At 28.2% G+C, this 24,159-nt stretch overlaps 4 protein-coding genes across 4 annotated transcripts; all 4 read right to left on the bottom strand.

Annotated features, from left to right (window-relative positions):
* Nucleotides 1-475: 475 nt before the first annotated feature.
* MKS88_004193 (uncharacterized protein) lies at nucleotides 476-3,764 on the bottom strand (the record flags this gene model as incomplete). The annotated part of the gene is made up of 4 exons (XM_067217348.1): nucleotides 476-2,753; nucleotides 3,154-3,357; nucleotides 3,526-3,589; nucleotides 3,725-3,764. The coding sequence occupies 4 exons, from the start codon at nucleotides 3,762-3,764 to the stop codon at nucleotides 476-478; spliced, it is 2,586 nt and encodes an 861-aa protein (XP_067071786.1).
* A 2,379-nt stretch (nucleotides 3,765-6,143) lies between these two features.
* Nucleotides 6,144-8,317, bottom strand: MKS88_004192 (uncharacterized protein; the record flags this gene model as incomplete). Its single annotated transcript, XM_067217347.1, has 2 exons — nucleotides 6,144-7,627; nucleotides 7,741-8,317. The coding sequence occupies 2 exons, from the start codon at nucleotides 8,315-8,317 to the stop codon at nucleotides 6,144-6,146; spliced, it is 2,061 nt and encodes a 686-aa protein (XP_067071785.1).
* Nucleotides 8,318-11,081: 2,764 nt separating this feature from the next.
* MKS88_004191 (CPW-WPC family protein) lies at nucleotides 11,082-14,724 on the bottom strand (the record flags this gene model as incomplete). The annotated part of the gene is made up of 11 exons (XM_067217346.1): nucleotides 11,082-11,116; nucleotides 11,273-11,348; nucleotides 11,533-11,747; nucleotides 11,907-12,058; nucleotides 12,326-12,831; nucleotides 12,985-13,083; nucleotides 13,208-13,228; nucleotides 13,364-13,495; nucleotides 13,609-13,739; nucleotides 13,833-13,913; nucleotides 14,487-14,724. The coding sequence occupies 11 exons, from the start codon at nucleotides 14,722-14,724 to the stop codon at nucleotides 11,082-11,084; spliced, it is 1,686 nt and encodes a 561-aa protein (XP_067071784.1).
* Nucleotides 14,725-16,039: 1,315 nt separating this feature from the next.
* On the bottom strand, nucleotides 16,040-18,823 carry MKS88_004190 (serine/threonine protein kinase; the record flags this gene model as incomplete). The annotated part of the gene is made up of 1 exon (XM_067217345.1): nucleotides 16,040-18,823. The coding sequence occupies one exon, from the start codon at nucleotides 18,821-18,823 to the stop codon at nucleotides 16,040-16,042; it is 2,784 nt and encodes a 927-aa protein (XP_067071783.1).
* Nucleotides 18,824-24,159: the final 5,336 nt, after the last annotated feature.

Genomic DNA, 24,159 nt, shown 5'->3' with positions numbered 1-24,159 from the left:
ACATATATATATATATATATATATATATATATATTTTTATTTATTTATTTTTTTTTTCTTTGTTATTACGACATAAAATTTTTTAAAAAAGTGAAAAAAAGTGAAAAGTGAAAATATTTGAAAAGTGAAAAAATGTGATAAAAAGTAATAAAAGGTGATAAAAAGTAATGAAAAGTAATAAAAAGTGATAAAAAGTAATAAAAAGTGATAAAAAGTAATAAAAAGTGATAAAAACTGAAAAAATGTGATAAAAAGAGTGCGGTGCAGGAAAAAACGCAAGAGGTGAACGTGTCTACAATGGCACTTTACGACAATGATAAACCAGTTATAACACGCGGTCAATTATGCAGCAAGTTGAAGATGTTATAATGTAAATATATACATAACCAACTTACCCACACGCCCAAGTTAACACTCCTTGGGTATGATAAAAATTAGTACACGGGGTACTCCTTTTTTTCCAATTCGAAATAGCTCATTCGTCCGGCATGTAGTCATCATATTCTCCATTGTCCGATTCTATTTCATTGTCATATTCTTCATCCTCCTCATATTCATCTTCTTCCTCCTCATCTTCATCGAAAGGAGAGTTGATCATGCTGCTATTATTTTCATCGTCTATCTTGTTAATATTTTTAATAATATCAATATTTTTTTCCTTATAGGATTTGTTGATATCCTTCAGTTTTTTCAGGTCATCGAACTGAATTCCCCTTATCTTGTCTTCGTTATCGTCATCGTCTTCATCATAGTCCTGTTTAGCAAATTTTGTGCTTCTTTCACTTCTCTGATCCCTCATTTTTGTTATATCCTTTTTTACATTCCTGTGCATATAGTTCTCCTTTTCCCTCTGCTTCTTTTTCGTTTCGTCACCCTGCTTTCCTTCCTCTTCCTCCTCTTCTCCGTTTACTAATGAACCTTCCGTTGCACTTAGTGCACTCCCTTTGTCCTCGGACGAGCCCCCCTCCTGACCAATACCTGCTTTCAGAACGATATGATCCCTTAGCTCATCTTTCGTATTTTTTAGGACAATTTTGTCAATAAGGTGAGCCATAACATTTTCAATTTTTTCATCATTCACATTAATAATAACGTGAAATACACTAGGCGATCCTAGCAAAATACCTTCCAGTGGTTCAAATATATTATCTTTAAAAAACACGACAACATCTTTACCTATGTTTCTATTCCAGTCTTTTCTACATACTAGTATATTTTTACTTGGTAAGGATGAAACAATTAACTCAAAAAAGGGAAGAATAACAATTTCTTCATCAATTTCTAATTCTTTCAATCTTTCTGCAATTTTTTTAACTAATTGTTTTAAGTCGAATAATGAAATATTATAATTTTTTCCTTCTTCTATGGTTACAAATACTTCTACTTTACCAGCATACCATGTAACATCATACAAATCTAAATTTGATGGTCTTCTTAATTCCTTATATGGATAGTCATACATTATAACATCTCTAATAACTTCTTCAGCTCTTTTCCTCCATGTACATTGAAGTGAGTCATCCCACTCATATAAAATATTGTCAATAGGAGACTTCGGTTTTGTATATAAAATGTTGTCTTCTAATAACCTGAAGTTCTGAAAATTATTTTGAAAGGCATCATCTTCGTTTGTTCCCTTACTCTCTAAATTCATTGTTAATGCTTCATCGTTCATTGCAATACCATCCGCCACAGGATCTCTACCACTATTACAGCCAGCAGTCCTGATACCATACGGCACTTGGTCCACATTACGCAGTGTATCTTGCGATACTGATACCTCACTCATCTTTCTTATCATATCCCTCTTCTCCTCCTCATACTGCTTGTGTTTATAAAAATACAATTTTCTGACTTGTTCAGGAAGTAAGTTCAATTCTTCTTTTGTCAAATTCCATCTGCTTCTTGAACATTTTTTTCTCTCATCCCATTTTATTATTTCTTCTTTCGCTTCTCTAATACTTTTAATAACTTTTTTGTAATACAGTTTTCTTACATCACTCACCGTTACATTGGTTATACTATTTGAAGTATATTCTGAATTACCAGGAGGTACTTCATCCTCACTATGAGGAGAAGCAAGCCCACTTAATTTATCATTGTTAATTTTTTCCCTTCCGATGTCAGAATATATATTTATATTTACCTCTGTTCTCTTTTGTTCTCCCTTATTTTTATCATTACTAGTACTTTTTTCATTTTCTTTCATTCTTTTTTTAAGTTCGTTTTGTTTAAATTCTCTATATCCTGTCTTATTATACGTTATGTTATATTCAATTTCAAGATCAGTTTTATCAAATTCATAGTTATTTTCATTCATTCTTAATTCATTTATGGATGGCCATGGCCCTATTCCACTAAAAGCAGAATCGTACTCAGTGAGATCGTGTTCTAAATCATTTACATCAAAACAGTCTACAGTAGCAAGTTCATCATGTTCATCAATATGTTTCATCATAGAATGATGTATATAATATTCACTTCCTTTTTCAATCTTTTTAATTAAACAAGGATGGATATACTTTTCATATTCTGTATCTTCAATATAATCCTCTAAAGTCGGTTCAGGTAATTCCCCATAAATTTTCACTATTTCATTATTGCTTTTTTTTTTGCATTCATCAATGGACATATTTCCCATTTGGTCATTTTGTCCGTTCCACTGTACTAGCTTCCCTTTGTCGTTCTCTTTCCTCTCACTCTCATTTTTCTGCTTTGTGTATAAGTTGTCCGGCACAGATATATACGGGTATCTTCAAAAGAGATTGGGGAGAAGGGGGGGGGAGCAAACAAGCCACGCCCATGTGTGTACATAAACTTATACATACGCATATACATATACATATACATACATATACACATACACATAAACATACACGTACACCCATACATATACATGTTTATATATACATGTTTATATATACATATATATTTCATTTTTGTGATACTAACAAAATTGCACACGTGCAAATGATACAGCAAAAAAAGGAAAAATACAGTGGAATGAACATAAAACAATCATAGATAGATATATATGTCTATTCTTATGCTTGCTAATTTCTCCCCAACGATAAGTGGAGAAAGGAAAAAATATAAAAAAAACAAAAAAATAAATATTTGGCTAGCTATACTTCTCATTTCATATATGCTTACATTGGTTCCTCTGGGATGTTATAATCTAGATACTCTTGAGGAATGTGAAACTCCGAAGAATTTGGTATATTTATTGAATTAATAGAAAAATCATTTCCCTTTTTTTTTTTTTTTATACTTTTACTCTTTATTACTCCACATGAATCATTTTTAATAAAATTGATAACATCCTTCTGTCTTGTGTTTATCTTAATGGGGGTTAATCTGCAGGGATTAAGAATTTTCGCATGTGTGTAAATCGTTTAGGAAATATGCTAAGACTAGGTAGCTCTACCAGAGTCGGGACACATACACACGTACACATAAATATACATATGTATATGCACATACATATACATATACATATACATACATATATATGTATATATATACCCGCGTACATTCCTAATCGTGCAAAGCAGAATTGCTTTATTTTTATACCTGTAAGTCCTTCCACCTATTGTGTAACAGTAACAAGCAGACTCAAAAAAAGTTGTACATAAGAAAAAGATCAGAACAGTGCTATATATTTTCCTTACTATGCAGTTAAAACACATTCTACTTTTTTCTAAAATTCAAAAAAAGAATATACATTCTGTCTCATTACAACTCTCCCAGGTATTCTCTGACATTTGTCACATTCACGATATTGGAATAACAGCAATAATTGCAATATTTCGATATTGAGATAATTTCAATGTTGCAATATTCTTACATGTGCAGATTATTTTTTTTTTAGCCCCCTTGTTGTGAATAACCCTACCGCGGAATTATTTTTGCTAATATGCACACACGTTTGCAAAAAAAAATGAGAGAAAAGAACATTTGTCCAGTCATTTATTTGCATATTTACTACGCATTTACTCATATGTTCATAATGTACGTACGTACTTTGTTTCATGTATATTTTTTGCCAAATGTTAAAATGAAAACATAAATATTATGCCTTTAAATGAAAGACGCTTTTCTCATTTTGATGGACAATTGCATTATAACACGTATGTACGTATGTATTTACCTACGTGTACTTAAATTTATATACATATATACACGTACGCATGATCGGCTTTTCATGTTAAAGTGTATGCTACTATTACGCATTATGGCAGTATCAAAAAAAAAAAAAGAAAAAAGTTCCTGACACGTACAGAAAAAATGCAGAGAATCTTAAAAAATGTTTTAATATAAGTTAACCTCCACCTAATCAAAAAAAAAAAAAAAAAAAAAGGCAATTTGCAATAAATAGAAAGCACATTTAAAGAGAAAAAAAAATTTATAGCATATGGTTCTTATGAAAATTCTTAATTTTTAGTATGTAATAACAATCTTTTGAGTCTTCACACAAGTGGGAGTATATATGCACTTACGTAAGATATATGTGTATTTGTATGTATTACGTAAGTATGAAATATGTACGTATGATCGTGGCACTGTTGCTAGACCCTATTTAGCACCCTCTCTTTTCGAATTTTGTAAATTTCACTAACAATATATTACATACGACACAATAAAATGATATAACTTATATAGTCGCACTTGCGCTCTGCCCTATCATCATAAAGGTGAAATTACATAATGGTAGTATACTTAACCAAAATGCCATGAGGATTTTCCTTTTTTAAACTATTCGAGATGGCTAACTATGTATAAGTACACTTAAAAAAGAGCAGCTCATTCGTTCTTTTTTGTATATTATTGTGTTATTATTTATTTTGTTTTAATCACTTTTGGGAGATACGAAAATCCGCCTCCATTTCCTTTGTAAGTGTGTATGTTTAATATTATACAAACATAAATGTTATACGTGTTCGCAAAAAAAAAAAAAAAAAAAAGAAAAGAAAAAGAAACAAGACGAAAAGAAAAGATAAGAAAAACACAATTTTGATAATTTTTATTTTGAATAAACCATTTGCTCATGTTTGTTATCTTAAAAGTATATACAACAACAAAAAAAAAAAAAAAAAAAAAAAAAAAAAAAAAAAAAAATTAACAATTTAGCTAGTTAACAAATATAACTATATAACACTATAACAGTGTAACAGCGCAACAGTGTAATAGCATAACAATGTAATAACGTAACAGTGTAACAATATATATGCATGAATATTTACCATTTTATATGGTTAACCATTTAATGGATACATTTTGAAATATCTTAAAACTGCTCTGCACTTGGGTGAACAAAAAGGGGGAAATAAAAAAAATAAAAAAAAAAAGTACATGCATACGAACATAAAATTAGGTGTATGCACATGCCATCATGAATATTTCCAATGACATGCTGATTCAAAAACATAAGAGCACACATACACATGCATGTACGCCCATGCCGCAGCTTAACAGACTAACGATGTGTAAAAAGTGAAAAGCAAACTGGAAAGGAGAACTTCCAACAAGAACAGCTTGAGTCCGATGAAGAGAAGGGGGGAAAATAAAATTTAAAATATATTCTTTGAGAAATCAAAGTTTTGCTATAATAATTACAACAACGATGAGATAATAGCACAATATTGTTTCGGTCAAAAATATACAAAAAGTTTTGTTTTAAAAAAAAAAAATAAAATAAAAAAAGACGGTTTCCTTTCATATTTATTTGGCAATGCGTATACATATATTTTTTCTTTTTTTATCGTTAAAAGATAGAGGCAAATCTGGTATAGATCCTGATGCATTCAGTTCATACGAAAAAAAATACCTTCAAATTTTCCCTGTAATTGTCGAACTGCGAAATGGTCGAACTACGAAATGGTAGAACTGCGAAATGGTCGATCTGCGAAATGGTCGATCTGCGAAATGGTCGATCTGCGAAATGGTCGATTTGCGAAATGGTCGAACTGCGAAATGGTCGAACCGCCAAAAGGTAGAACTACCAAAAGGTTAAACTACCAAAAGGTAGAACTACCAAAAGGTCAAACTACCAAAAGGTCAAACTTCCAAAAGGCCGAACCGCCAAAATGTCGAATTATCTGTTGATAATGCTGACCAACTTAACCCCTGACCATTCCCAACGGTCATAACCTGCTCCTGTCGAGCTTAACCAAATACTCAATATCGTTCGGTGAATTACTTAGCCATTTTTTTGGAGCAGTAGTAGGTAAATACCAGTCGACCTCATCAAGATTTTTGGTAGCGGATGACTTTAAAATTAATTTTAAAAATTCATGTCTGATTTGTTCAAAACTTTGATATACTTCATTTCTTTTCTCTATCATATAACCACATGCTTTAATATTATTCGTTATTTTACATAATCTCAAGAATTTCGATGAGCTGTTATATTTAAAAGTTGCTGTATAGATAACTTTAAAAATTGTTAGTACATGATCCCGAAATTTGGACGAGTTACTTGGTTCGACAAATATTATACAAGAATTATTTTTACCATTGCTATTACTGCTATTACTATTACTGTTACTATTACTATTATTACCACAACTATTAAAATTATTACCATTACTACTATTACTATTATTACCATTACTGTTACTACTTTTACATCCACTGCTTTGCAAAGAATCGGATAAACTGTTAAACATTTCAACAACTGATGGAGAAATTTGCAAATCTTCTTCCCAGTCACAACTATTGCCAATATTATCCATTCGGCACGTAATATAATCTAAAGTACTCTTTGCAAATATATATTTAAAACTATATGATTTGATAAAATCAGTTTTCGTATTTGGAGGTGATATATTCGACTGTGTTACTATACCATCTAAGGTATTATCCTCTTTATAATATTTCATACTTAATACTTTTATAAATTCCACTTTCCTTTTTAAAAATAAATTTTTTAACTTTTCACATTTTAAAGCTTCTTTACTAGCTAACCCACTGAATTCTACACCTACATATCTTCCAACTGTTCCCCATTTCTCAAACATCTGAACAGCTAAGGGATGATTACCATGTCCTATCTCCATTATTGTATCATTTTCCGTTATAGGTGAAAACAATTCTTTATTTTCAATTTTTATTTTTTTTACTTTTGACTTCAACAATTCGCTAATTATATTGACAGCTAATTCTGTCGATATACCAGTGAATGGTCTTACCTTGTCATTACTTTGGGTGTAGTAATCATCCCAGCATTTTTCTTCCTCTTCCGGTTTGAAATCGCACTCCATAATTTGGTACCCCTCGCCACCACCTTCAGTACCACTACTTCCACTGTTCTTCCTGTCATTATTGCTTTCACTAATGCCACTATTACTATTCCCAACGATATTGTTGTTGCCACTACCATTACCATTACCACCGCTGTTACTTCTCACCTCTTTCATCTCACCTAACGTTTCCTTCTTCAAACTTTCCACATTCGCGTTCAGCATTTTGTTTATTTTGGATTTTATTAATCTTTCGCTTCTTTTCAAGGGGCTACATAAGTAAGACACATATTCACTTTTAATATGTTCAGGTAATTCATTCACATGAGATTTATTCATTACCCATTTATCTGCTGTTTCTATTTTTTCATAATCAGATAGTTCCTCTAAATTATATTTCCTTTCTTCTCTTAAAGGTGTATGTGAATGTATTAACAATTCATCATATATATTTTTTTTTTTTTTTTTTTTCTTTTTCTCCGTTTTATTTTATTTGCACTTGTATTTATAGTATTATCATCATCATCATCAACATCAACATCAACATCATCCTTATTATTCATTTTTCTTTTATTTGAATAATATCTCTTTTTTGGAGTGCTGTACATTGACGCTTTGTTAATGCTTCCATCATTTTCGTCATTTTGATAATTTTCCACATTAAAAATGCTGTGGTTTTCAAATTTACTAGGTGTGTATACTCTCTTCTTGCTACTATACGTTTTTAAATATTTGGAACTTTCGGTTAAATCTTCTGTTGCTTCACTTGATGTCTTGTTGTACATATTGTGCAACATCATTGTCATCCTCATCATATCATCCGGTATTTCCTTCATATTGCTGCTACAATTTGTACGTTTTCTTAATTCACAAAAAGATTCTTCCCCAATAATAGTTGGTAATTCTTTAAAAATGTCCTGTCCTTTTTGTTCTATTAACATATTATCACTAAAATGATCTTTATCTTTCTTTAGTAGCGATACTAAATTGCTGTATTTTTTTTTCTTATTTATTTCAATACTTTCTATTTTGTTACTCCTTTCTAGGACGTAATCCCTTTCACCCGATGTGTCCATTATACTTGCCCCTACAGTAGTTGAACTTGCAGCTCTACACGCTTATATTGCTAGCGCGATAATTCTCACTGCTTCTATTGCTGTTTCTGTTGTTGCTAGTTTTACTCTTCTTGTTATTGTTATTGTTATTGTTATTGTTATTGTTATTGTTATTTCTTTTTTTTTTTTTTTTTTTTTTTTTTGGCCTTACTGCATTTTTTATTGTTATACTGTCTATCTAGATGTATATATATGCACATATACGGACATACACATGTATACGTATATATATGTATATTTTTTTTATTTTTTATTTTTTTTTTGCTACACCACTGTTATGTTCCCATTTTTTAATATTACACAGTTAATGTATCATTATTTTTTATGCCACGTTTATGATTTATAATTTTTTATATTATATTTTTTATATTATATATATATATATATATATATATATTATTATTTTTATTTTTTTTTTAACACAATTTTTCTATGTACATACATTCGTTTAAAAGAGACGATTTGCACATCCGTATACCCCTCTAAAATATTCCCCTTCTGAGCATACTAACTTTACAAAAAAAAAAAAGAAAAAAAATGTACACATATCGGATGTTTCCCTGTAACAGTGATCCCTCATTATATGGTTATCATGTATAAGTACGTAAGCAGCGCGCTATCCATTCATGATATGTGTAATATATGTACATGTATTCACATGCGTACATATATGAATATGTGTATATGTTCTCACTAGCTTTCTTTCTTGCCCATTCAACTTGGTAAGCAACTTAAACAAGCGGGAACGTTTTCCTTTAATTTGCAAGAGAAATGTTTTCAAGGACATAAAACAGGTACCAAATAAAAATAGCGATGATCAATGAATATATTTTCTCACTTCATCATTTACAACACATAAATGATGTGCCATTTGGTCGATATAATGATAGTGTGCGCAAATTGTTCAGTTTGTGGTAAAAAAAAAAAAAAGAAAAAAAAAAAAGGGAAAAGAGAATGAAAAAAATATATATATTTGAATCCTCAAAAACTAACCACAATAAACCAATATAAAACAAATTATTGATATATGTCCAAATGGCTGTATGGCCTTTTTTTTAATTCATGGAAAATAAAGAAAAAAGCAGCAAAAAAATGAATGTAAAATGGGAGAAAAAAAAAGTAAAAAGATGAAAACATCATAAAACTTTAAAAATGACCATTTTTCTATTTCGTAATATACATATATATATGTATATATATTACCTCCCTATTTTGCTTCGTATCAATGCAACCTAAACTTATTGCAAATTTTTTTTAAAAAAAAAATCGTATATCCAACCCTTTTAAAAAATGAGGAAAAATAAAAGTAAAAACAAAAAAATGATTTTAAAAATATAAACAAGTACATGTTAAATTAACACATAACTTCTCTTATGTACCTTTTTGAAAGAATTATTTATTTTTTATTTTGTTACTATTGTTTTGCCTTCATATATGAACATGTATTATGTATTACATTTTGTTGTACAACAAAGACGGTAAAAAATAGGCAAAAAAATATTCTAGTTTAATATTTGCGTATGTCATATATGCACAGTACGTATGTATTTACGCATGTTTGTATGTAAGTACCTGTGAATATTCATTTAAATCGTCAAAATAAAGAATAAAAATAAGGATGAAATTTGGTCAAGTTTTACCAAAAAAAATATTTTATACTAGGGGAGTTATTACAATTTAGTTTACTCCTTATTCATTGTGGATTATCCATTCATTCATTTTTTATTTTTTATTTTTTCCCATTTCATGACTATTTTTTAAGCGATTTTTTTTGCACGTTTATTTTAAGTATTTGTGCTAATTTATTAATATGTATATGTGCATATATGTATATACGTATGTATATTTGATGTATGTACGTACATTGGGATCCTATACGTAGTAGATATAAATATATATAAGAGCAATATTTCGTAACTTTTGTTTCAAGTTTAGAAAAATTAAATATGCCCCTTCAGATAAAATAAAGTTATAAAAAGAAGACTATATTTCAAATGACACATGCATATACACATATGTAAATCTAATTAAAATTGATAGAGAATAATGCAAAACTAATGAAACTGTTATGTACATGTCAACCGCTAATTTGTTAAAATAAAAAATATAAGTAATTAAAGCTTAATATGGCGCGAGCTGGTCCAATTAACAAGCACAGGACGTTACGTTATTTTACGTTGCTATGTTATGTTTTTCTTTTTTTTTTTTTCTTTTTTTTTTTTTTTTTTTTTTTTTTTTTTTTTTTTTTTTTTTTTTTTTTTTTTTTTTTTTTTTTTTTTTTTTTTCTTTTTTTTTTTATTTGATGAGGGGGGAATAATTATTAAAATGACGTTACATATTTGAAAGAGCTGATCCGTGTTCATAGTGCTATTTTGCATATACATTAAGACAACAACTATGGGAACAAAATGATATAAAACTTTTTGTTAATGTAGTGTGAAATTTGACTATGTATATAAACCTGTTTTAGTTTTATATTGTTCACGCAGGTATGAAGTATAACACTATATTTTTGTCTTAAGCAGAGCATATCAGCTATTTTATGTAGTCTCATTTTAGTTCCGAAAAAGTTGCTTATATGTATGTGCGCATGTATGTATATAATTATACAAGGGAAAAAAAAATTATTCTGAAAATTTTTTTTTTTTATGCCTTCACTTTTTTATTTCGTAATATTCATCAGCTAGCTATTTTCATTACATAAATGCACATACATGAATTATTTTTAAATAATTATTCCCGTTTCGGAGTCAATGGGGCCTGCAAAAGTGGCAACAAGGTAACAAGATACACAGGTGAATGAACATATGTACGTATGTACATTAGTTCGTATATGTGTAAACGTACACATATATGTACGTTCATACATGTATATATATATATATATATATATGTTCGTGGGTGCCAAACAAAAACCATCCTTCAGTGTTTTACCGCTGTCCCGTTTTATGGAATTTTCAGTCAAGTAATCCACGGCAAGTTTAGTGTATATCTGCAAAAACGTTACAAACAGTAAAAGAAAAATAAGCAAATAATAGAAAAGGGTTTAAAGGTGTAATTTCGAAAAAGGGAGCGAACAATTTTGCTCACATGGAAGGTATATACACATACATGCATGTGTACGTATAACCATGTGAACATATATATTTGTGTACATATATTCTCTAATTTAGTACCGCGGAGTTCTGAATTTCGCCTTCACATGGCCAATCAATGTTACAAAATTTTAAATAATAGTTTTTTTGGCTATCTGAAATATTTTTAAACTGAGATTGTTTTTTACAAATTTTGTTTTTATATCCAATTGGTGCTTTACAATACCCTTCCTTATTAGAAGGTATCCACCCCATAGGGCACATAAATGAGTAGTTACGTTTACACTCGGTCCTATCTGTACATGAGTAAAGGGATGTGCGTGTACATATATTTTTATGTTATTTAATGTTCATATTTAAATGGGGGGAAAATGTGTGAAAAGGCTTAAGACATTATATTTTTGCGTATTTTTTCTCATTACTATTTTATTTTTATTTTGTCTCTCATGAATTACCTTTAAAGGGAAAATCAACATTACAAGCGGTTGAATAAGATTCCTTCTGCTGCAGGTTCATGTTAACAAATGAAACTTCGTCATTGCATATGGAGGTTAGCTTGTAATTCTCAGGAGCTTTACACATATTATTTTCCATCAACGACCAGCCTCTAAAGGGTGAAAGGCATCATAAATTAATTAAAAAAAAAGAAAAAAGAAAAAAGAAATATCCATATTTTTTTCATACGTGGTTGTTGTTTTTTTATTTATTTATTTTATTATTATTTCCTTTCTTCATATTTATTTTATTTTTCGGTTTATTTATCGTCCTTTTTATTTAATTTTCCTATTCATTTATCATCCATTTTAATTTCATTTTAATGTTTATTTATTCAAATTATCTTTAATTTTCTCATTGTGCGGTCGGGGTTGCTTACATTGGGCAGGCCACGCTGTAGTCCCTTTGGCGCGCATTATCTTTGACATTGTAAGGCCAGTTCACTAAGCAAGCAATTTCTACGTTTTTCTTTCCTTCCTCAGTGTTATATTTTTTTAAATTAATAATATTTGGGCAAGGTCCTTTATAATCTTCTGGGGATTTACACTTGTAATCATACAGGTATGTCCAATATAAGGGGCAGATTGATTCAAAATTTGTTATATAACTAACAGACTTACATTTCCATCTTATGCCACATAATTGTTCGAATTTTTTCTTATCAACAATAGTCGTACTAGAAAAGTCTATATCATTTCGGCATTTTTCATTTATATATATACTCCTGCAAATACCTTTTCCTATATCTATCCAGTTAATTGGACAAGTAGAATCATAATCAGTTCCATAAGGACAAGCTAAAGGTATACATGGCCAATTAGCGCCACAAATATCAGCCCAACTCTCTTTTTGATTATCATATAGAAACATTAGCTTATCTTGTACCTAGGTTTTGTTTAGTCGTAAAATGTTTTTACATGGTAGATACTCATTGTTGTTGAGGGTGTTCATATGCAACATGTAAAAATACTCATGCGTGTGGGTTTGTATTAACGTTTACATATGTGTGTGGACACACGCTTATGTAGTATTACGTACTTTATTGCATGGTCCTTCATACGAATTTTGCGGGACGCAACCGGAGCTAGTCCGGAAAAAGTTCAGAGGGCACGGCAAAGAATAATCCTGATCGCATACCTAATTTTTGGTAAAAATTGGAAAAGAAAAAAAATAAAAATAAAATAGTGGTAGTGTTGGTTGTAGTGGTAAGTGCTTCCTTTTTTTTTTTTTTTTTTAAATCTAAACGAAATACGAGTCTTACGTCTTCTGAGTCCTTCAGTGTCTAAAAAAACGGGTGCATAAAAGGATCACAAAATAAGCAGAAAATGTACCGAATAAATAAAGAAAAAAAATAATTTTTTTTTTTTCTCCTTTTCCTTTTCACTTCTTTATTTTTTTGTTTTACTCTCCTTTCTACCTGTTCAAATTTTTCCAATTCATCGGAATCAAAATTTTTGTAAACGTTGTCCTTATTCATGGAATAGATAACTTCCGCCTGGTACTTCTTTACATTCTTTAATTCAGTTTCTTTTTCGGAGCTATTTTCATTCTAAAAAATAAAAAAAAGCATAAGAAAATATTTAAAATGTTTTCAGAGTTTGCATTAAAGGTATAGTGTGTATCCCCTTTTTACTGCACCATTTTTAGTTCTTTTTTTTTTACAACCTGCTCATCGGAAGAAGAGAAATTCTGAGCCGCTTCCTCCAAGTCATCTAGAAGAAATGCGCTTTCTTCCTTTGCTTCTTCTTCTTCTTCCTGAGTAATTCTTATAGTAACAATAACTTGTGTATTTGCTTTTAAATTAAAAAGAAAAACAAAACGGAAGCGCAGATAGAGACAAAAACATAGAGAGAAACGACGTATCATTTGATTTGTATTCATCTCACTTACTTCACTATTTCCAGATGATGGGAGTTGGTTTATGTTATATTTCTTTTTGATTTCATTTGTAGCCTCATTAACAATATCTGGAAAGTGGAAAGACAAGAGTACATTAGTCAACAAATGATTTTATTTTAATAGCTATTTGTGAATAATGAGTAATCTATGTAACTGTAATAACATTACAATATATTACACTGTATTATATTTAAATTATGTGGAAAAACAGATTAAATATTTTAAGAAAGAAAATTCGTTTGTTTGTTCACCACTCTATTGTCTTTGTTCTTCACAGGTGCACACATATTATTTATATAAACATTTATTTTAGGCTTATTTGTGAGTAATTATTTTCAGACGGTGCATTGTCATTTCTTGCGTTTTATTCATAAGTACATGAAAAAGAAGTTTAATTACGAAGAGCCGCACATATATATATATATATATATATATATATATATAATATATATATATATATATATATATATATATGTGTGAGTGTGTATGCCCGTTAATATATAGGCAAGCACACGCATAAATATACAAACGTATTTATACGTCACCGGGGCACTAGAATGTATATGTATGTACCTTCTCTCAATGAAATCATTTTAATAAAAAAATCAAAAATTTAATTAAAAAAAAAATAGAATTTTTACTTTTTACATTCTGGTCTGCCTCATTCATTTTTTCTCGATCCTTAATAATGATATCTAAGTTAATTGTGTTGTTTTCATTTTCTTCCTCTAATGACTTATTCTCTTTGGAGTATTTACTGCTTAAATTTAAATCACCCGAAAAAACAAAAGTTTTTTTATCATTTAAGACAACATCTGAAACACCGAGTTTTATTATATTAAGAAAAGACAAGGCGAAAAAGATAATAAATTTTTTCATTTTAAAAAAGAGAAAAATGAAATTAACAAATGTTGTTATATGTAATAATTAATCTAAAAGATTAAGAAGACAAAATTTGAAGCTTTCTTTCTTTTTTTTTTTTTTTTTTTTTTTTTTTTAAATTAAGAATAACATAGAATATATTTGTGTGCAAGAAATTGTACTACTATTATGTATGACGTTTTTCTGATTTCTCATTTATTTATTATGTCTTTTGATATTTACTCATCAATTTGTAATGCCAAATGTGTTACTAAATTAGCCATTGAGTTGAATATGCACGATCGTTTGTCCAGATATTAATAGTTGTTACATAGACACATATGCTAAAATATGCTCTTATATAACTTGCATATGTGATTACATTTCTTGTCTCATTTAGTTATGATATCTTTGTTGCTCTTTATTTTTATTTCATTTTTTTTTTTTTTTCCCTTAGCCAAAATGGTATGTAAATGTACGTACATTTTCCTCTTAAAATAGGAAAACAAAAAAAACAAAAAAAACGAAAAAAACAAAAAACACTAAAAACACAAAAACAAATTAGAAAAATGAACAGAAATGGGTATGATAAATATACTGTTCTAATTTAATTTTTTTACCACAAGGTCAAACATTTAAAATGAAGACTGATTATGAGCGTATGATACACAGAAATGTATTCTCAAACTGAAGTTAGAAATGTCTAACATGGTCATAATTTTTTGTTTACCAAATGAAGTTTTTTTTTTTTTTTTTTTTTTTTTTTTTTTTTTCATTTGAGATAACAATATCACAGAATAAATGTACAATTTTTATTTCTACAGCTAGAAATTTTATTTTTAAATAATGTACGGTTAAGGAGTTGTTAATAATTAGAAATGTAAAATGGGAGAGAAGAGAACGATGGATATAAGTCTATAATTATATCATATGTATTCCTAAGTGTATCGTACATATGTCTGGTTCATATTCATAAAATTCAATTGCCTCTATGTGTGCAAACTATCTTTGACAATTTTAATCCAAATCGGTGACTAGCCAAAAAAAGGAAAAAAAATATGGTGCACACACAAGATATTACAAAAAAAAAAAAAAAAAAAAAAATATAATAATAAAATACAGTACAGAAAAGAACAGTACATTCAAATAAATTACAATTCAGTACGGTACAACATACTGCTCTTCCTGGCAATACATACAACATGGACCCCTGTTACTGTTACAATGGTGTTCTCACTTTAAAAAAAAAAAATAGCTCCATCCTTTGCATCATTTCTCGTTCCTTTTCGCTCGTTATCACTTATTAACACTTGCCACTACCTACCAGGGAGAGTTAATTTTCCGTGAACCATGCGTGGTTGAGAGCCTGTTCAGCAGTTATACGAGTAGAATAATCAAAGTTTAGTAAACTCTTCAACAAATTTCTCGCGTTTTTATTTGGGAGTCCAACTCCCGATGGGTCCCTTTCCATCAAAATTTTCTCGAATTGTTCATCATTACAAGCATTACTGTTGTTACTGTTGTTGTAAAAAAAGTCTTTTCCATGTTTATTAAGCGGTTTAGTAACGTTTCCGTATACAACGTCAACGGGGAAATATTTTTCGTTCGAAGGAAATTGTGCTTTATACTTATGCACACATTTCCAGTCTGAGCATAGAGGAGAAGTAGGTATAGATATTAAAGAATTATATTTATTCGAAATGATATTATAAATAATATTGGAGGTATGCTTTTTTATTTTAATCAGGTTATTATTAATGTAATATTTCAATTTGTTAATAATGCTATTATTATTATATATAGACGAATAAGATGGCTTATTATGAAGTAATATTAAATGGTCCGATGAATTCGACCATGGAGTTAAGCATAATTCAGATAAGCTTTGCAAAAATATAGCTTCTTTTAAAATGTTTGTAGAATATTTTGAATACAAATTTTTAAGTTTCATTTCAATTCTTTTATTTTTGACTTCTAAAGGATTTTTAGTACCTAAGACAAATTGCAAAAATACAATGCCAATACCCCACATGTCATAATATGGTAAACGCATAAAATTATTTTTCATGTGACCAAATAAAGATTCCGGGGGTTGATAACCCTCTGTTTCTTCATTCTCGGATGGTGTATAAAAAAATTTATCATTTGAAAATTCAATAGCACTACCCCAATCACCAATTCGAACAGTGAATGGTGTGCTTGAGGACACAAATATATTTTCCATTTTAATATCTCTATGCGTAATGTCTTTTTTATGTGCAATATTAATTCCGTTTAATATTTGACGTAATAAATCTTTTAACACTAACATTCCTATATTTTGTTTTTTTATACTCCACCATAATTTACTAGGTGTAAGCATTCCTGAGTTATTCGTATCGGTATCGAAAAGATGTTTTGATAAGGAATACCCTTCATTTGCAAATGCTAACCATACATACATATGTTGTTCCTTATTTTCATCAATTTCATATTCTTTAAAATATTCAATAAAACGACTTATGTTATCATAATTTTTTAATTTTTCTCCAAAATATACTTCTCTCATAGCATTTAATTCAGACGTCTGTTCATCTTTATTTATTAGTATTTTTTTTAACACTACATCTTTAAAAGGAAAATCTTTATTTATGTTTATAGCATACCATATTTCCCCGTACGCACCTTCCCCCATTTTTTCTTTTATGGAATAATTTATTTTCTTCGGATAGTACCTGTCTATTTGTAGGTACATTGTTTTTTCTTTTCTCTTATCCGAGCTTGTTAAGAACAGACGCTTTGTAAAATCGATCATTTTGTATTTGCCCACGAACCAGTGTAAGGGGCGGAAGTCTACGTTCGATGGTGCTTTTTTTTTGCTTGTCCCTCCTGCTTCGGTTTCGGCTGCTGTTGTTGCTACTACCGCCGCTTCTATTTCTGCGATTACTTCTTCCTCTCCTTTTACTGCTTCCTTTTCTACTTTTCCTTTTTCTGCTTCTTTCCCCTCATTTTCTTCCTTTCCCTTATAAAGTTCATTACCCGCATGAAGCATATGCTCATAATCATAATACACTTGCACATCGGTTGACTTCGCTTCTGACAGAAGTTTACTAGCATCATCATCAATATGTTCACTTCTTATTTTTAAGGAATACAAATATTTCTCTGCATTAACTATGCAATTTTTGCATTTTAAATTGTTTACCAGCTCTCGTTTTTTTACTATGGTATCAGGCATATAAATAACGTCAACTTCATTTGGACTCTTTAAACTGGTTTTTCTAAAAATATTTTTTATTTTTTTTGTAAGGTAATATTTTGTATTTAATAAACTACTTCTTTCAAAATTGTAATAATTTCTTTTGTCATCCTTCAAAATGGGAGTACTACAGCCACTATAACTCTTCTGTTGAAGATTACCACTTCCACATACATCACTCCTTGTTTTATTCTTCCCGTTCAGTATATCTTTATTTTCGAAGCTGAAAAGGATGTTCCTTTCATCATTGTGTCCTTTCCTGTTCGGCTTAGAATATTGCTCCTTTTCGTTTGTTCCCCATTTTGACACTTCCCTTTTATTAGTGGCATCCCATCTCTTTTCTTCTTTATCAATATTCTCATTGAATTGCTTTGCTTTTTCTCTTATATCAGACGAGTGCTTCTTTATTCCATTTGCGAGAGCAAAATAGGAAGTATATGCAGCATCAATTTTTTTTTTTGTGTCTTTTTTGAGACATGTTAAAAGTTGAATTCCGTTTGCTATTATATTATAATAATTATAAATACAAACAAAGAATTTTTTTAAAATTACATGTGCTTTTTTTTTTTTACAAAAGAGAGAATAAAGGTAAGCTGTAAACGAGCTTTTATAAAACCTTCTTTTTTTTCTTTGTGAATTATCGTAAAATGAGCAAAATGCTTTATTATTCAATGCAGGAGTTAAATACCTTTTTATGCTAAAAAGAAGGAAAACATTTGGTGTATTAAATTCTATCGATTTTTTATATATAGCATTATATTTAAAATTATATAAAAAATTTTCGTCTAATAAGAGTAAAAAAGAGTGATATATGACTATTGTCACTGTAAGAATGTTGCATAATATGGAGGCGTAAATAATATAAGAAAAGAATTTCATTTTCTTTTTTTTTTTTTATTATCCCACCAACAATGGACGAAATAAAATTGAAGAAAAAAAGAAAACAAGATAATGAAAAAAAAAGGGGAAAAAAAGAAAATATGAACAACACTGTAATGATGAACTACCCTTACATGTATATAACAAATTAATTAAACACATGAGAAAACAAAAAAAAAAAAAAAAAAAAGGGAACATTCTTTTTCAATATATTATTAACACCCTACCCCTTTTAATAAAAATATTCCAAAAGGACGCAATTAAATACGTACAAATAATTAAGTGTACATTCGAACGTAAAAAAAAAAATAATAGAACGGCATTTAGAAAATATTTGCCTAATAAAAAAATACATGAACAGACCTAATAATAGTTCTTAAGTTTATTCCTTTGTTCATTTTACCTTTTATTTTCCCTTTTCCTTTTGTTGTTATAATATGTATATCCTAGTGTTAAATTATGTAATTACGTATACGTCACATTTGGGCAAATTTTATTTGAGTAAAAAGAACAAAGCAAATTAAATTAAATTAAATAGCTATAATTGGAGCAAAATGAATAAAAAAAAAGGGGAGCAGCATAAATACCTATAATTCGAGAAAAATGAATAAAAAAAAAGAGGAGCAGCATAAATACCTATAATTAGAGAAAAATGAATAAAAAAAAAGAGGAGCAGCATAAATACCTATAATTAGAGAAAAATGAATAAAAAAAAAAGAGGAGCAGAACAAATACCTATAATTAGAGAAAAATGAATAAAAAAAAAAAAAAAGGCAACAAAATAACCATAAATTGTATAAAAAAACTTAAATAGCTAGATATTGTAGAAATGTATTACCTGTGCAGGTAAAATTTACATTTAAAAAAAAATAAAATAATGCAGCATTTGTGGCTGAAAACGTAAAAAGTGGGAAAAACACCTTTTCCCATATTTTACGTTTTCACAAGTATGAAAAAAAAATTCAATGAAATAAGTCTTTTCACTGTACACAATAAAGAAAATTGGTAAAAAAAATTCATTCAACTGTTCACATAAATATTTGTACACAAATATGTTTACACACTTAAAGAATGAAATTTTGATGTTTTTAACACAGAACAAATTTTTTATTACACCATTAATTTTACTACTATAAAGGTACATATAATCACTAACACTGTTTATCCTCGTGTTCGGCTATTTTTCAAACTCCATTTAGTATAGACTTATTAATTTGTGTATGTTTTAATTAGAAGCAAAGTATTTTCGGAACTTCTAATTTCTCTACGATTTTTAAACAATGAAATAGACATATAAACCCTCATTTTTTGAGTGAAAACTTGGAAACTGACCAAATACACGTAAACAAACAAACACATACGTATACACATATGTATATACATGTGCATATGTCCATGTTCATGTTCATGTTCGTGGGTGTGTGTGAATATATGTTCTTTCACATCAACAGGTTCAGTGCTTTATTGCTTCCCTTACTTTAGCACTTCAAACGTTTATCCTGCTTTTGGCATATCTAGCAGTTAAAAATTATATACATTGAAAAATTAAACAATTCTTTAAAATAAGAAAATTTTAAGAAGCATAAAAATAATGAACATAATCCAAAAAATGAATGATAAACTAACGCTTAGGTAATAAGTAGAAACTATTACAAAAAAAAAAAAAAAAAAAAAAAAAAAACATTGTTTTTATTTTAAAACAAAAAAATACATATATAGTCAATAGGAACAGAGATTGAAAAATGGACATACTCCTTTTTTTATACCATTAATTATGCTTTATAGCTTCAAAATATATATTTTGGTAACCGTATATTTACAGCTAAATTATTTAAATGAATTCCGTGTATAATATGGCACATACATGAAATGTAAATATAGCCATGATTGCAATAATTATTTTGTTTTAGTATCTTTTTTTTTTTTTTTTTTTGTTTTTCTTGTAAAAAATAAAAATACATATTTATTTTCTATTTCCCCCTTCAATTGAGAGTATTTTTCTCCCTCGAGAGAAATTTACATTTATTGTTGTTTAAAGCGTTTAGGGTACTAATAATTGTATGTGTTAATTTTTTTGAAAACATTTATATTACATTTCAAAATGTGTGCATTTTACATCTTGTGTAAATATATATGTGCATAAGGTTAATTAGTTGTCTTCTGTGCAAATTTTACGTATAAATGCTCTACTGGAATTATAATTATAAAAAGGCGTTTAAATATTGCACGAGGGGGGAAAAGAATAAAATAAAAAAGAAAAAGTTCTTATTATGTTGGGCGTTCTAAAACTGAAATAAAAAGTATAATTTCTTAAGTGAAGAAAAGCTCAGTATTTTTTGTTATTTTTTTTTTTCAACAAAATAAAGCCTTAAAAAGGGAATAACTTTCGTATGACCATTATAAATTATAATTTTCTTTGTATTGTATTTTTTGCCTTATTTTATTTTTATATTTTAAATAGCTATTTTAGGTTTGCCTTAATTTTTAACTTCGACTCTATGCTAATTTGATATATATAAAGATGAGCATTCCATTGGCATCTTATTTTTAAAATGAACTATTAAATCAAATAGGATATATAATTTTAAACAATTCCTTGTTTTGGTGTAATCCACGAATAAACAATTTTTTAAACTCAATTTTATCATTAACCAAAGAATTAGTAAACGCCTTCTTAAAATGTTCACAAGAGACGGTAAATTTTTTTAAAAAAATAAATAAAATAAAATGTGTTCTTCTTATTAATAGGTTTCAGTAAAAGGTAAAACAATAATTAAATGTGTATGTGGAGATGATGAAGTATAATATAAAAATGAAAATAGCAATTTTGTTAAAGTAGTAAACCATAGAGTTGGTAGAGCAAGTTCGATAATAGCAGAAAATTAGGGCACTCCATAGTGTGTGCGTGTGTGTATATGTGCATTTACGCATATATATAAATATAAATACGTACAAATACATATACATACATATATAAATGTACATATATATATATATATATATGTATGAACACATTTGTGCGAGCTCATTGTTGAGCAAATTTTTGATATATGATTACTAATTTGTTTACTAATTAGAAAAAGAAGTATTATTAAACGTCTGTATTTTTAATTCTGAACATTTCTTGTAAAACACCAGCTCGTAAAATAAAGGGTGGTTTTCCTTTTATTTTTTCTTTCTTTCTTTGTTCTTTTTTTTTTTTTTTTAAGGAAAAAAAGTAATTCATTTTCACCTTAATAAAAATAAATGCAAATTTTTTCTTATAACATATATAATTCTCTTTAAAAGCTAATATTATATAAAAAAGAACTGTAAAATGTAAAGGAAATGACAAGTATTTACACCGCAAGTTAGTTAAAATGTTCCCATTCAGTTTTATCGTTTTTATTAATTTCTATTTTTTCTTTTTTCTCTTTTTTTTTTGTGCGTTGTATTATGTATCAAGGAAAATGAATTAAAGTATATTTCTCTTTTCTTTGTTTTTACAAATTACTTATCAAATATAAGCTATACGAACTAAATAAAAACGAACATACACATGTATTATGTGTATGGTGACAAAACGAATTCATTATCCCTGAAGGCACAATTATAATTATTTTTTATTTTTTTTTTCCCCCCTCCCTTTTTGTGAAAAGAGCATACAATTATAGTAAACAATAAAACAATACTTTTATTTTTTGTTCATTTGATTTTAATTCTCTTAGTTTAATTTTTGAGTTTTGTATTTACATTAATGGGAACATTGATACTTTTTTAATAAATTTAACTTAATGATTTATCAATTAATTATAAATTAAATTATTTTATTTTTTTTTTTTTTTTCATTCTACGTTTTCATGTTATAAAAATAACGTAAAGGGCCTGATTGGGGTGGGAGAATACATATTAGCGCTTTTAAAAGGTTGACTCGGCTACATACATATATATATGTTTATATAAACCTGTATTCATATAAATTTATGTTCATATATATACGCGTTTGTATAGGTATGAGCTCATATAGGTATGTGCTTACATAAATATAAGCTCATATAAACGTGGGTTCGCATAAACGTGTTCTTATGCATATAACTGAATTGCTTGTGGTATATTTATACATATATATATGTACAATCTTAATATTCTATTTTTTTTTCCCAAATAAATATTAGGCATATATATATATATATAAATATGTAATCACGGCAATTTTATATAACCCTCTAGATTTTGTTGAAATGTATAAGCTGGTGAGGTTCTACCATAAGCTGGTATATATAAATTCGTGTTATTGAATGTATGTGAAACTACTATGAATAACGTTAAAGAAACATGAACTATTAACACAAGGTATTATCTTCACAAGGACTTTTACATTTTACATGCATCAAAAACTTGCACAAATGGGGCTCTCTTTTTTTTTCTCCTTGTTTCAGGTCATTAATAATACAAGAAAAAAGCTCTTACTTCTTAACACTCTTACATTCTTACATATAAAATACTTTTACCTTCTATACTCTTGTTTTTCCTATATTCTTGTTATTCATATTTCACATTGTTTTATTTTATTCCAATTTGTTTCGTATCATTTCAATTTGTTTTGTATCATTCCAATTTGTTTTATATCTTTCCAGTTTGTTTTATTTTAATTTTTTTTTTTGTGTTTACCTTCGTTTTTACTAGTTGTTTCAATTGCACTTGTAAGCCCATGTAGATATAGCTTCTGTAGAAGAAAATCAATACTTATAGAATAAACTAAATTATTTTTAAAAAATAGCAAAAATGTTTTGTCCTTTATAAATATAAGAATATGCATAATATTTTAATATAAAATTTAGTAAAAAAAAAAAAAAAAAGTAGAGTTTTTATTGTACGCGCGTATATTTAAAAAAAAAAAAAAAAAAATATTATATATGCATATAATTCTCTGTATATATATATATATATATTATATATATATATATATATATATTTATGTATGTGATAAACGCTTATACCTATATATATATGTTAACAATATACAGAAGTGCAAACCATTAATTTGTAATGATAATATTTTTTAGATGAGGAAAAAATAAAAAATATATGACATATTGATTATATAATTTTATTGAAAGCAGCGTAGCTCAGAGGAAGAGTGGGGGGCTCATAACCCCCAGGACCGTGGATCGAAACCACGCGCTGCTATATATATGTATATAACATAAATAAGAAAATGATATCTTGGAAGGTGATGAAAAATTTAATTATTTTCAAAATTTGCTTTTAAAATATTATTTATTTTGCACAAATTTTTTATTATTACACTTAGTGTTAATTTTAATATATAGCAATATAATTAAAGTATTGTCATT

This window comes from Plasmodium brasilianum, chromosome 12 (genome assembly GCF_023973825.1).
Source record: "Plasmodium brasilianum strain Bolivian I chromosome 12, whole genome shotgun sequence".
NCBI classification, from domain to species: Eukaryota; Apicomplexa; class Aconoidasida; order Haemosporida; family Plasmodiidae; genus Plasmodium; species Plasmodium brasilianum.
This window is presented reverse-complemented; position numbering and strand designations above follow the sequence as displayed.